General features: G+C 40.9%; 1 protein-coding gene across 6 annotated transcripts in view; it reads left to right on the forward strand.

The window, feature by feature from the left end:
• The window catches only part of RAB3B (RAB3B, member RAS oncogene family), a 57,173-nt gene extending 42,634 nt beyond the window's left edge, over positions 1-14,539 (forward strand). For all 6 annotated transcript variants that reach the window (XM_080603326.1, XM_080603327.1, XM_080603330.1 and 3 more), the window contains 3 exons: positions 2,116-2,234; positions 10,414-10,538; positions 12,344-14,539. In XM_080603326.1, coding sequence (XP_080459452.1) covers positions 2,116-2,234; positions 10,414-10,538; positions 12,344-12,531 — 432 coding nt within the window. In that variant the 3' untranslated portion in view covers positions 12,532-14,539. The remainder of the gene's footprint in view (positions 1-2,115; positions 2,235-10,413; positions 10,539-12,343) is intronic.
• The last annotated feature ends 228 nt before the right edge of the window (positions 14,540-14,767 follow it).

The raw sequence follows: 14,767 nt of genomic DNA on the forward strand, positions 1-14,767 counted from the left end.
ATTTGTAAGAGCATACCTCCAAGATTGACTTTTGATCAGATTTGACTTGAGATGCATTCGTAATTTCCAGAGTTAGAGTAAGCATACACACATGCGCGTGTGGAGACCAGTGATACTATAAGCCTCATGTCCTCAGGAAATAAAGGCTAAAATAAAGCAACTATCATGTCTCTCCTTACTAACAGAGTGGAAAATATTGCTCAGAGACCCTTCCCACCTGAAGGAGTACAGGCAGGAGCCAGACGGCCCGGCTGGTTTAGCTGCTCAGCAGCTAAGTGAGGGTGCAGTGTCAGTGAGCAGGAGAGCTCTGTGATGGATTTATCAACGGCAGGAGAAGAAATGATTGCTCAGGCTGCAAGGTGGTGTCCACCTCACTCTGGTGCTTCTTGTCAGGAGGGAATCTGAGCAATATTTCTTAGCCATAGTGCCTCACCGTGGTCAGCCAGTGGGCTACCCTGCCATGAAATAAGTGCACAAGTCCCAGTGAAAAATCTCTTCATCTTTCTGGAGGTGTGGTGGAGACACAGCGAGATTCATGCTGCATAATCTCTGCCCTGGGAGATTCACTTTGTGTTAGAGCTGTGGATAGTCTCATGGCAGTGCAATAGGCTGAGCCTTTTAAGCAAGCTGCAGGGAGCTTATTTACAAGCGCCTTCCTCCTACAGAGAGCCTCTGTGATGTGCTGGTGCCGAACAACAGGTGATCATTGATGTTTTCCCTTTTCATATACTTGCTTGAGTGTGTTCTGGAAGGGCCAACACTGTCTCTTGCATGCAAATAAATAAATAAAGCTGCATTCATGGGACCTATGGACTAGGATTTTAAAAGCTGGATTTCCTACCCATTGCACCTCATGTATTTTCTCTGGATTGTGGAGTGTTTGATCAGAAACGTACCCTATGCTTCTGGAAGAGTGCTCTGTATGGATTTATTTTTCTCTTCCAGGTAGCTATGTGAATAAGTCCTTTTTCGATCTTTTTCTCTAGAGAAAGAAAATTTTTGTTAATCACATTTTAATTTAATGGCAGTGAATGCTTTCTGAAGTGGGGGTTTTGGAGGACTTCAGGACTCATCTCAGATCTGATGACCTGTAAGAGTAACCAGCAGTCAACACCGTGTACTGAGCCCTTCGAAGATAAGGCCCTATGCCTCCCTGCAGCTATTTCATGGAGTTGCTCTTTGCCAAAAGGTGGATGAAATGTTTTGTTCAAATGGTAGATACCTCCTACATGCTATTTGAAGCATGTAACTTCTGTCCCTGGCTCAGTAGGCAGGTCCAGAGGGAGCAGATTGGCTGGAGGACTACTGATCTGATGTAGAAATATTCCCCAGTTTGAGCAGACCACTGGAAATATGAGGAATAAATGTTGTCATCCAGCAGATGGTAGTAGGCATATTTTCCAGCTGGTGTGAGTATTTTGAAATTCCTCTGTTGTATGTGCCAGAGCCAGAGCTTCACCTTTGTGCTGTCAGGCTGAACATGGTAATGAAAACTGCAGGTAAAGTTATTCTTCAGTGCTCCACAGGTGAAAAGAATTACGCTGCAGAAGAGGATAAATAAGTCTTGAATTAGCATATGCACCTCAGCTACTGTGATCAGGACAGTCCATATCAAATTCACTTTGTATAACAATTTTCACTTCATCCAGCCTTTAATTGTTGTCTCTAACCTCAGGTAAGAACCTAATCACCCACATTATCCATCTCAATCATGTATTTCTGACCGTGACACTAAATTGCAACACAAATGTCTTTTGCCAGGTACACTGCTGGACTGTTTTCCACTGCCTCTGCTTTGAAGTGCCATCTTTCAGTGAACTCCGCTAACATTTGGTTATTGCATTGAGGCTGAGGCAGAGAAGAGCAATTAAGGGGTTGACATCTTTGTTTTTTTTAAAGAATACATGTGTCAAAACACATTTAAGAGATCATCACTGATGCAAAAGCCCAATTAATGCTAAGATTTAAGTAGAGCTTGTTTCAGTGAGAACAAATGATAACTTTTAAATATATAATAATAAAAAGCGATTGCCTTATTTTACATGTAGGACCTAACTACAAGTCCTGTTTCTGAGAATCTGAGTCTTAAAGCCTAAATATTCGTCTCTGTTCCAGGATACAGCTGGACAAGAAAGATACAGGACCATCACTACAGCCTACTACCGAGGAGCTATGGGCTTCATCCTCATGTATGATATCACCAGTGAAGACTCTTTCAATGCAGTGCAGGACTGGTATGAAATAAGTTATCAGTGTTGTTAGGTTTGTTTGTTTGTTTTGTGTAATTCTCTCTTCATAATTGTTTGTTGAGAACATCTGACATCCCACCCTTCACATTGCTTTACAACACCATATTCTTTCTTCACCTGCAGCTAGCCTGTGAAGTAGATTTTCAGCTATTAAAAGCTTCTCTGGCTCCACTGAATTCAGTACAGAAGCAGAAACACCAGAAAATGATTTCTGGACTTTTTGGTTACAACAAACCAGAGTGAAAAACGAAAGCACTAAATCAGTCACTTGAAAAATTTTATAGCAGTATCAAAGCTGCATCGGTACCCAGGCGTGAATTCCCCACTTTCTGTTGTACACTTGCCATTCCTCACCTGGAGGCTCCCCTCCACCTGTCTTCTTCCTTGGGAAGAAATGCTCTGTCTTATCCCATGCTGCAATTTGATTTTGGAGCTGTGGGCCAGACCTTCTTCCTTCTGGACAAGTACATACACAGAGCAGGAAGAATAGTGGTCTTCCCAGAAGAGACAGGGCAGTGCTTGCAGCCCCCATGGTGGTAGCTGATGGGAGGTGTTCTCTCACCAGTGCGATGCTCAGGGTGAAAACACCGGAGCTGCTGCTGCAAGGTAGCAGCTATAGGCACAGCACAGATAAGTGGGAGGCTGGACCCTGTTGCTGGAACTCTGGTTTTGACATGGCATCCTCTCAGAGGGATGCTGATCATAGGAAATGGGAGTTCCTTCATACAGGCCCGCAGCTGGAGTCTGTTCAGAGCTGGGTGGTAGGGTGTGGGCGTCCCTGCTATAAAGAACTGTCAAAGGAAACCAGATTATGTCTCTGACTTTTCTGTAATGGCACTGAACACTCTCTGACATTGGGACATCTATTCTCGTTACGACTGTCGCGTTGACAGGGGAGACTTGGAGACTTCAAGTATCTTGCAGTCATTGCTGCTTGTTACATGTTGCTTAATACTGCAGATAGGCATGGCCAGCATGCAAAGAAAGGCAGTGCAGAGGGTAATGGAATCTCCTAGGTCTGACAGATTGATTTGCAGTGATCTCAGTGACCTCCCTGGAGAACATGATGGTAGTAGGTGGGTGACTTAAAATTTCCTTAGCTGGCACTGGTTGTTAGCACCCAGCTCAGTCTGGCTTTTTGTCAAGCTCCTTTTCTGCGTCTCTTAAACTAGGTTGTAACTCAAAAGCCAAAACAACATAGTTTGTTGTTTCTAATAATTTGGCCTTCTTCCGAGGTTGCCCACTACTTGTTCTCACTGTCCACTCAAGCAGCTGCTCTTGATCATCACATCTAAAGATGCAGTCTCCACTTCCACCTTATCTTCAGTATCATGACACCATGTTGCAGAAGGTGGACTGCAGCACCTTCCCTGACTTGTCTTCCAGCAGCTAATGAGAGAGGAATAGATTTTTTCCTTGCTGGAAACATAAACCCAAAGTTTTGCCAAAACCAGGTTCCTCCACATGACACACCTTTCACCAAACTCAGATGGAGCTTTCTATGCAGGTATCTGCACGTGGATTTTTTCCATAGGAGTGCAGGCACGTGAGCTAGGGCAGTATCCTTCACTAAGCTCTAAATATATTCAGCTTGATTTCATGATGAAATGAGGTACATATGACCACACAGCCCATCTACCTGTCTGTCTGCAAGTTGGTTCCCCACTAATGAGTTTTACTAGTTTAACCAAATCTAGAAACCAAATTTCCAGGTTTTAAATATAGCTTCACACATGTTCAGTGAAAATATTTTTGACTGGGGAGAAGAAAGATTCTGAAAGAAGCACTCTTGAAGAGAGGAGAGTGAGGAAACTTCAGTTGTTCCGTTTTGTGGTTGGCTGTCACCAGCTAACCAGTCACCAGGCTGCGAACACACAGGGTTTCGTTGCTATCAAATCAAGTAACTTGAAGGACTTGGGAATGGGGTTGTTCATGGAGATTTTTTGGAAGGAGGTGTCTGACTTGATTATGTAGGTTTCCTCGAGGAGTTATACAAATGCAGGTTATTAATACGCTTTCTGTGTCGCAGAAAAGTTCCTTTCTGGTGTTTTTTTTTTCCCTGAATTTTATATAATTTGTAAGTAGTACTCTTAAAAGCAGCTGACTTTGCACATCCTTGGAAATAACTGCACAATGAAGAGGCAAGAGACAGACAGTACAGGGTCATTGGCTTTTACTCATGTCTAAAAATCAGCCAACTTATAGGGAATTTTGCTTTGGAATTTTGTTTATCAAATCCAAGTCTAAGCCATTTTTATCTTGTGTCACTGTAACTTTCAAATTGTTTTTCTTCTACCCGCTTTTCCATGTTTCTGAAGCATGTCTAGGTATTGAGGGTTAAGGTGTTGTTCCATCAGATCTTTGAGATGGGCAGAGCTCATACAAATGTCAGTCTTTTTATACAATATTTCAGTTAAATCGTCTTTTGGGCAAAAAAAAATAAAAATAAAATACCAAATCTCAATCTTTGAGCTACTATTTTAGAGTTTGCACAGGTGAAGTTTTGTACTGAAATGGTCTAACATCTGTTCCATCGAAGAATGTACCAAGGTGAGCTTTGCGTACTTGACTCTCTTCCAACCCCAGAGTGTCTTTGCTAAGAGGAACTTGTCAACCAAAGCACAGAGGTGGACCATCACTGCTGAATTTCACTTGGCTTGTCAGGAATCTTTCCAACTCTTAGCTTTAAGATTTTGAGGCCAAGTGGTCGTGGCGGCAGGTAAAAATGTTGTAGCCCATTTCCTTTCTTTGAAGCTTGTCCACAGGAGTGGAAATAATACCTGCAGCAAGCCAGCATAGCTGTGCCAGCAGAGTCCTCTAGTGGCCATGCAGCCACGAGACTGCTTTTTCCCACTCTGCAAAGTTGTTTTCAAAACTTCTGAAGGGATGAGTAATGCAATCCAAAGCTTTTGTCTTTTGCTGGTGCTGCTGTATCAGTCCCTGGCACATCAATAGCAAATATGCAGGATTTTTTTTTCCACTTCGTGATATTGTTATTGTTTCAAAACAAAAACTATTGCACTGGATCTAGTCTTCAGTCGGGAACTGTACGCTCCCTGGAAAATGCAGGTATCTACTACGGGAGTGGAACAAGCTCCTGGAGCCTAGTCCCTCCTCAGGTCAAGTGTGAGGAGGTAGCAGTGCGCCTAATGATGAAAACAGCCCTAGCAGTCCTGCTGTGCTTCTCTTTGGTGAGAGGATGGAGCAGCAATTGGGAAGCTGCAGCGGCCGTGGAATCAGTAGCATGCCCCTGCCTTGTCTCCTGTATCCCACCTGGATGTGTTGCCTTCCTGCTGTCCCAGCAGGAGGGAGGGCCTCTGTAACAGGGATGGAGCATCAACCTGGAATTACGTTAGCAATAATTGTGGCAAAAGCGAATAGCCAAACTCATCCCAGGTATTTTTACATCCTGAAAATTTCCCGAAAAAAGATTACAGCAATTAATCCTACACATATTTTCTCGCTTTTAAATGTCCTGATATTCTGGCTGGTTAGTGATGCATTTTTTGGTGTTTAGCTACAGTAAATAAAGAATTCAGTTAAGCTGAACATTTTGTGATAGATGCAATATGATGTGGCAAATTGACTGACATTTCTAGATACTGAGAATAAATCAGCGGTATTCAGTTAACGTGAATTAAATCCAGTAAGAGGAACCTGTTAATCTTCTGAGTTATTTCTAAAATAGCATGTGAGGATGGAATTTTAGTGTTCCTCTGGCACAAAAAAAATGAATAAGCTACTGATGGGACCTGCGTAGTGAGCTACAGAATGAAGCCTGCTGAATGTCCTTAAAAAATGAAAATGTCTTTCTGTAAATTTAAAAAATAAACTACAAATTAACAACTGATAACTATTTTCAAATTAGGTGATGTGCTTTCATCTAATTCAAAACATTTGTTTCTGTGAAATTGATGAATACATTTGGAAATGACGAAGAAGGATTTAAGCTTTTATAAGTAGGAAGGGCTTCGATTTCAAGAATCTTTATGTTCAAATATTTTCAATACAAAATATATAGAAAAGGATAATTTTAACTGAGGTGCCCACATTCATGCACGTTTAATGGACTGTGTGACAGATACGTAAAAAGAAGTTGGAATTAATATATTAAAATTGTATTTACATGGAAATTGGGTAGAAAGTAGAAATGGAATTTTAAAAGAAGTGCATATTCTCTGATAGACAGAACAGATATTTTAATAGGACTTCTGTGAACTTCTCTTGGGTTTTCTTTCTGTAGTCTTACACTGATTTAACCAAGTGCATTTTCAAACTATCTAGGGGCAAGTTAGCGTGTAGGCACAGTTTTATGATATTTTACTGTAATACACATTTATTACAAATAAATAAAAAGGAAATTAATTAACATTTTTGAAACTTCTGCATGTGAGTAAGTCATCTGGCATGTGATCGTTGAACTGGGTTCATTAAGCAAATGCAGTCAAGCTTAGGAGGGTAGCTCAAGAAAATGAGGAGCAAATAAATAGAAATGATGCCTCTTCCACTAACGGTTAGCTGCTGTCCACATCCTAGTCCGTTCTCATTGGCAGGTAAGAATTTCCCACCTGAACATAATTCCTGGGTCCTAAAACTTTACTCGTTCACAGAACCTCGTAATGCCTCAAGTTGTACACAGTAGTCATTTATGTGTTTTACAGTAGGACATTCTCCAGTCTAAAGCTTGTTCCTTCTTGCTGGTGCCCTGCCTACTGCCGTTCAGTGGGTCAGGTTTTTTAAGCTGCTGTGTAAGCAGGCTGTCAACGAGAGTCTCAGCCCATCTCACTGCTTTCTCTTGTACCATCTCTTCTTGCAGAGTTCCCTGCAGAAAACAAGCCAAAAGCATGAACAAACAGCTGAACCAGAGACCTAGTGCTCCAAGTAAGCTCTTGCCCATGGCAAACTTGTTTAGCTCCCAGGGGTGTGCAGAGATCTCAAAATCCATCATTACACTGAAGTTAGGGGGAGGTAGGCTTGTTCAAAGTCAGCTCTCAACCAGAGAGCTGGTTTCCCTTGTAGTCCTCTCCAGTGTCTTAGAGCTCATATTCTCCCTCTAGCTGGGAAATTCCCATAGTAGTAGTTTGCTAGCCTGATTTTTCTCCAAGCTTTTTCATAAAGCTCTAACATCCCCTCTAAAACTTACCCCATGTACGTATGGTGCGCTTTACCTCCTGTCTCTGGCTCCTTGGCAGTGACTGTTTTAACAGCCTCCTGCCCTGTCCACAAATGAAATAGTCTGCCGTAGGATTTCTTCCTTGGGTGGTCTTTTTACTACACCCATCTTATGAGTGGACATCCTAAAGAGGATTCTGGTTTGCTTTGTGTCACTCCAGAAATACTTCATCTGAACAAAATAAAGGTACTCTATGCCTTAAATAAGGAGGATCATACTTGTATGTTAGGTGTTTAATAAGCTCTTGATGTACTACACGAACACGAAGTCTTCAGTTCATTCTCATGAATCAGATGTCTTCCCTGTAGGGTGAGTGAAAGGGTTAAAATGAGCTTTTATGGCTTACAGCTCAGTTTCTAGAATTGTTAGACAGTTATTATTTGATGTTGCCTTGATAGTTTTGTGTAGATAAATCAGTGTATTATACATCATTTGAAACCATACAGAAAGTAGAATATATTCAGAATTTGCTACTGTGAAGTAAATAGAAAACATTGTGGGAACGGCTTTGGATAATCTAGACAATATCATAGGAGGGAAGGGAAAAATTGGTTAAATTTAACTTAGATTTAAGCAACAGGTGGGTTCACAAGCCACTAGCTTTATTTATCCTTAAGGCTGATCTCCAAATTGGGTTTTTGATATATCCATGTAACTGTGAACCTGAGGCTATTTTTCTTCTAAGCATGAATTGTAAAAAACATGCTTTATCATTAATTTGGGGAATTCAGCACAAATAAGGCATAGCATTATTATTGTCACATATTTGTTCCAGTGTATATACAGGACTGCCATGATATTTGTTGAAGCATCTCAATTGCACAAGCCTTTTCTTTTGTTGTTTTATTTTCCTACAGCTCCTAGAAATTTGTTCACTTTTTGGATAAGGATCAGGATTTTTTAGACATTCTTCTTTGAAAGTAAAGCTTTTTTAATTATTATTATTCACAATAACTGTAAACAGCAGCATTATGAGAGAGGATTTTCACTAACTTGTACAAAACAAGAAGAATGAGATTCAGTGGGAAATTCTTCATGTTTTTCTCCTCTTTTTCACGTTCCAAGTAATTCCATTTAGATATCTAAGGTTTGGCAGCATGTCTTCATGTGACCCACCTGAAAGGCTGAATCCAAACCGGAGAGAGGAATGGGAGTCAGAAGAGCCTGGCTGTAGGTGCTTTAAATTGAACATAGAGAGACTTACATTCTCTCTATTGTTTACAGAGTGAGAGTGGGAAGATTTCATCTTCCTGGGCTTTTGGCTGATTTCTGAAGTCATTTCCTTCTGTGATGAGCCTTGAGAACCCCCAGAATACCATATAAGCTCATCACATAGCTCTCACAGGACTTATCTACATGGGGACGGACAGTAAGAAGAATTTAAGTTTCACGAAGTCCTTGTTTATTTTTGCAAGGTACAGTTTGAGCCTGGGCTTGTGCGGTGTGCTTGGTCTAGGTTTGTGTTTTCCAGTGCAAACGGAATAGGCTGCTGCTTAAAGGCAAGTTGTACGGTGATGTGACCCCTTTTCCACAGATATCTGTGGAGCAATGTGACCGTCTGCTTCCATGGCAAAGGCAAGTAAGCGACTCAAAACTAATTAAAAGTTATCATTAGTAGATCAGAGCTGGAGGCTGCCGCTAATTGAAAAGCGAAGGAATCAAGTGCCTTTATTGTTTGGGGAGTTCAAGCAAACTAAACAGAAGTTAAAGTCCGAGGGGTTTCCTGGCTGCCTGGGAAATGATAGATTTGCCCGAAACCACGATGGTCCTGTACAGAGAGGGGTGCTGAGCAGGGACAGGGAATGGGAAGGTGAGTAGGGCCTGGAGCAGTGTTTGGAGAAGGGGTGGAAGAAGAAGGTGTTTCTCTCTTCTGGCAGAACAGCCTAATTACCTTTGGGAAGGAGGGAGACTTAAAAGATAGAGCTGACTTGGTGAAGATAAAATAGGTTGGGCCAGCCTGAAAAACGGATGAAAACATCCTACTGTGTTAATACTGTTTCACTGCTGGCTCTGTGGCACCGTGTGTGTGTATATAACTCCTCTATTCGTCAAAGAAAAACTATAAAGAGGCTAAGTGTAAGGTCAGACCCCTGAGGTCTGCAGCCAGCTCCGCTCCTTTTTCAGCATACTGAGCCCCAGAGAGCTTCAGAGGCTGTAAGTTCATCTCAGTGCTCCTGCTTCAACTCCCATGTACTTGATCCCTTTGTCATTGATGTTGGCATTCGTCAGATACGTGCCGTCTGTCACTGCAGCTGCTATTTCCTGCCTTAGGTGTCACTTAATCCAGCTGGGTTCAAATATTAGCTCACAAAGCCTTACCGTGAGCCTGCATCTTCCCAATTTGATAAATTTCTGTTTCTCTTTAGCATTTGTTGCCATGTTTCTATGCACCTTTCTGTCTCCATGATAGTTTCCTGTTCAAGCAAAGAGGACTTGATGCTTTCATCTACGTTTGACTCTCAAAATACGATTTCTTAAGGTGCTACCAAAACTCTGCAGAAAATCAGATATTTTTTCTTGTTATGAATTGTTTTCATGTTTTGCAAGGAGTTGTAGAACTAGTATAAAGTGTGTATCTATTTTGTGGCTTTCTCTACAGAGCCAGTGTCCTCAAAGGGTGTGATTGGTTGTAGTTCTTCTGACAGATTGCAGCTGAAGTAGAATGAGCTTTAGAAGAATGCTTTTTTTCCTCCCCCTGGACTTCAAAAATTATTCCATTAATTTTTTGTCTGAATCTCAAGATCTGCAAAGCACTTACAAATTCATAAGGAACTTTATTGTCACACAAAGTTAAGGAATAATAAAAGAGAATGGTGCTGTAGATTACATTGGATGAATCCTTGCTTTGTGTGTAAGCTTAGTCATTTGTCTTCTCATTTACAGTCTTTGAATACAGATATTTTATTTAATGGTATTTATTTTCATACTTGAAATATGATTGTCTTTTGGCACGGCTGATGGAAGGAAACAATCTTTCTTGTCCTGCTGTAGGGCCACACAAATCAAGACTTACTCCTGGGACAATGCACAAGTGATTCTTGTTGGAAATAAATGCGACATGGAGGATGAAAGGATTGTTCCTTTGGAGAAGGGGAAGCATCTGGCTGATCAGCTAGGTACGTGCCATAGCTCTTCTATTTATTTTTTCTTCTCCACTTCTTTATACTGTGTTCCTTTTGATTAGTACAATAAAAAAAATCCTTCCATCAGTAACACTTTAATAGTGACATTACAATTAAGGTGATTAATATATTGTAGCTCAAAGATGATTAATATATTCTAGCTCAGTATTTTACTTGTTTAGTGTTGAACAATACCTTCTTGTAGGGTGGCTGTATCTCTAATGCTAATATGTAAGGGTATGAGGAAGATGAAGTTTATCTGAAAAGAGCAGCTTTTATTAGCTCAGCTGAAAGAAAAAAGGACAGGAAAATATACCTGGTTTTAACAGGCAGCATTTCTGTATATTAGATGTGATAACTGTGTTCAACATTATCTGAAACTACTTTGTGTATCGGGTAGGAGGAATCTCTTTAATTGACTATTGATTGCTTAAACTGTTAGCTTTCATCATAATGACTCACATAAAGGTTATCCTTTAGCGTTTTTCTCTAAACTTGTGTAGTGGCATTAACGCCGCTGAAATCATTTTCCAATCAGATTAAGAAATTTATTGGCCTGAATGTGAATTAAATCAAAACAGCTTCAGCCACAGCAACAGCTAAAACAGTGTTGGACTGATAAATATCATCGTTCTGTTGTCTCATTTCTTTTGCCTTTTCCGTACATCCTTAATCATCCTCAGAGATGGCAAGTGGGGCAGGCAGAACCCTTGTCTGTTACTTGAGAGCTCTCCCTGCTTATTAGTAACGAGGCAAACATTTCCACTATCACTTCACCTGTTACCCCATGATTTTTAAAAAGTGGTAGAAGGGAGTGGATCTCACGCAAGATGACTCAGTTTACCAGCAGTGGTAATCAGCTAAGACGACTTTTCTTTCCCTTCATTTGTGACAGAATCAAGGAAACTGATGCAATGGAGAATGCCCCCAAAATATAAATGTCTCTTACACCAAAATAAACTGTGTGGTACTTGTGCTCTTGCTGTTGGCAGTATAATAGCCTGGTAAACAGAAGCAATAGCCATTGTAAGTTATGGTTGGTCTTTGAGACCCTTGTGGTTAGAAAGACAAAGCGTGTGGCCTGAAACAGGTAATGCTTTGCAGTTCAGCATGCTGCTCCTGGCTGAGGCCAGGACTCTGGTTTTGCATAGCGCTGGGTGTCAGCAGGAATGGCTGCCTCTGTGCCATCCCTACCTCGGTATGACTCCAGCCTTGTTGTAGTTCTTTTAATCAGAAAGAGTCAGCATTTGGGAGTCTGTGCTCATTGCTGTGGTTAGGAGCTGGCTGCTGGCTGCTGATATTACGCTACTGGAGACGCACAACATTAATTTTAATCCAGCAGTGCTGAACAGCCCTTGTCAGAACGGGTGTCAGGATGTGTGCTGTACGGGCACTGAGTACACTGAAGAGCTTTGCACTTAAACCGACAAAGAACAGGACAAAACAGGACCAAAGCACCATTTAGTTGCAGGTCCTCATGCAGCTGCAGCCCACTTCTCTGATGGGAATGGGAGAATTTGACTCCCTTGTCCTGGCTTTATTCAGATCCATGTTGTCTGCAGAAGTGTTTACCAGGGCTCTGGTAAGGATCTATTTACACCTTTGACCTTTATAGATGCTTGATGATTTTTAGAAGTATTTCTGCTCAGTATTCTGAGACTGTGAGAGTCAACGGAGCCGAAGAATTGTCTAATGTCTTGTTTTCCTAAGGTGAATTCCAAAGAAAATGGTTAGTATTCTAAAAATCATCTCCCTAACATCAGTGTCTTGATTTTTTTTTTTGCATTTTTTCCTCACAGGTTTTGACTATTTTGAAGCTAGTGCCAAAGAAAACATCAATGTAAGGCAGGTGTTTGAGCGTCTCGTGGATATAATCTGTGAAAAGATGTCGGAGAGTATAGAATCAGACTCTTCCAGGGGCACTTCTGGAAGGAATGTGCGGCTCACAGACAACCCACCCCCTTCGCAGCAGAACTGCTCGTGTTAGTGACCTTTCTTGCTGAGAAATGTCCTTCTCCTTTCCTGACTAAATTTTCTCTTTTCATTTGTGATGGTGCATTATCATGTAATCCAAAGGCAGAAGTCTCTGTTGTAGGAAACTGGTATGTTTGTTTAATGTGCTGGAGTGTTTAATATTATGTATTTCCTCATCCGATAATTTAAAAAAAAAAAAAAGAATAAATATCGTAAGTGCACCTAGTGTTAATGTGTGAGTTACGCTGAAGAAAAAGAATTGTATAATGTTGCAAATGTTATTTCCACAGAGAATGTTGCATTTTTAATGATAAAGTCTACTATAGCAGAAAGAGTTTTGTCAAGAACAGCAGGAAACCTAAAAGGAGGGAAAAGGCCTAAAAGAAAATGGGGACAAAACCATCTTCTCTTATAAGGCAAGAAATCACTGTTTTTATTTTTATATTTTTATTGTTTACATTATTGAAAACAACAACAAGCTATCCCCAGATATTTTTGGAGTCATGGTTGGTCTCCTCTAGACATGGACCTCAGTTTTCTGTATGATGGAGCAGAAATCCGTGTATTTCCATCTGACAGTTCAAGGTCCTTCAGAGTGCCAAGAGCGTGAGGGTTGTCACAGTTTGTGCCAAGCCTCTAAATGGAGGAATATGATATGGAGGAATTGAAGCTGACAAGCAGGGAAGGAAAAGTCCTTGCAGCCATACGTTCCCTGCCCTGTGCTCTTGGCTGGTGTTGGGTGAAGGACCGAGAGCCCTTCTGGGGGCTGCTCTGTCCCGCAGCCTTCTCCTCAGTCTCAGGTAACAGCTTGCGAGGTGCTGCTGGTGTCACTGGTCAGCACCTTGCTGTGCACAAGCATTTGAGCCGCAAGAGCTGACTGTCCTGCAGCTTTTTCCCTGTTACCTGTCTAGGTTCGGATGTACTCTGAGCAGCTGCTCGATGGCAGATAATTTGCAGGATGAAGGAAGGAGGATGTGGCTGCTGCATGCTTGGTTGGAGGCACATTCTGACAAGTAAGACTTAGAACAGCACTATCTCAGAAAAATATCAGGAGAAAAAATCTTGTTGCCAATATTATTAGATTTTTTTTTTGCATTTTGTTGATTTCTGTTTTCAATTTGTGCTAGATGGGTGCATGTGTGAGCATAGGTTTTCAGGTTTCAGATTCAACCACAAGGTACAATTAAAAAAAAAAAAGTGTGTGTGTGTAGGGAGGGAAAGATGTGATTAATAAAACTTAAACTACAAAAGAAAAATGTTAAAGATCTCAGTTATGCTACAGATATTTTGTTCCATGATTCTCTGAAGGGACACACACTTTATAATATTCAACACCTAAAATATTCACATACTTCCAACATCTCTAAAATTATAATCTTCTATGTGTGTGTGTAGAACTCTGTATATGTGTACTACCCACATCCAGAGCTTGCATTTCTCTGAAATATATGGAGGAACTGCTTTTGCAAACCTGTGAAATTGTGTAGAGTGTATGCCTTTGTTCATGATCACAGTCATTTGCCCATCCTAGCTCCAAACAGTGGCTGCACATTGCATTTTTGAGTGTAAATTAGGTGGATATAGAAAGATTTTGCTGTCTTAAGGGTGAAAATTATGAAAAGTTTTTATTAGGTCTATGGACTCCTCTGACCAAGGAGAATTTCTGTTAGAAACTGGAGTCCAGTATCTGCCCACTGCACTGTGATTTGCTGGATCATTGCACTAGTGAATGCTTTTGTAATTTTGTTCTGTCATGTCTCAAAGCATAATAGTTCTAAGAAAAAAAGCACGGTATTCTGGAGAAAAATATAACTACATTGATGTAGTTTGAGCTCATTGTGCTCAAGCCTTGATCCCTTTGCAACAGAGTTTGTTTGTATTTGTTTGTTTGCTTTCAGAAATCTCTACTGTGACATTTTGGGTGTGTATGATCTAGTACTGAAAATGCGATTTGTGCAGTGCAAGGACTCTGATTATTGTACCTAAACTCCTGAAACTGCAAAATAAAGAGAAATGTCATCACCAGGTGTGGTCAGAGAGCTTGTATGTGCTGCATTACTAATATCAGCCAACCTTACGCGTATATAAAGAAAGTGTCTTCTAATGCTCTTAAAGTAGATCAAGCTATATAAGACCATTTTTGACAGCCTGATGATCCTTGAGCCCAGTAGCCAAGAATCACTACACAGACTTAGAACAGTGAAGACAAGGGTTATTTGGCCAATAAATGTGCGGTGCAGTGTTTTAGT

This window comes from Anser brachyrhynchus, assembly GCF_964034855.1.
Source record: "Anser brachyrhynchus genome assembly, chromosome: 8".
NCBI classification, from domain to species: Eukaryota; Metazoa; Chordata; class Aves; order Anseriformes; family Anatidae; genus Anser; species Anser brachyrhynchus.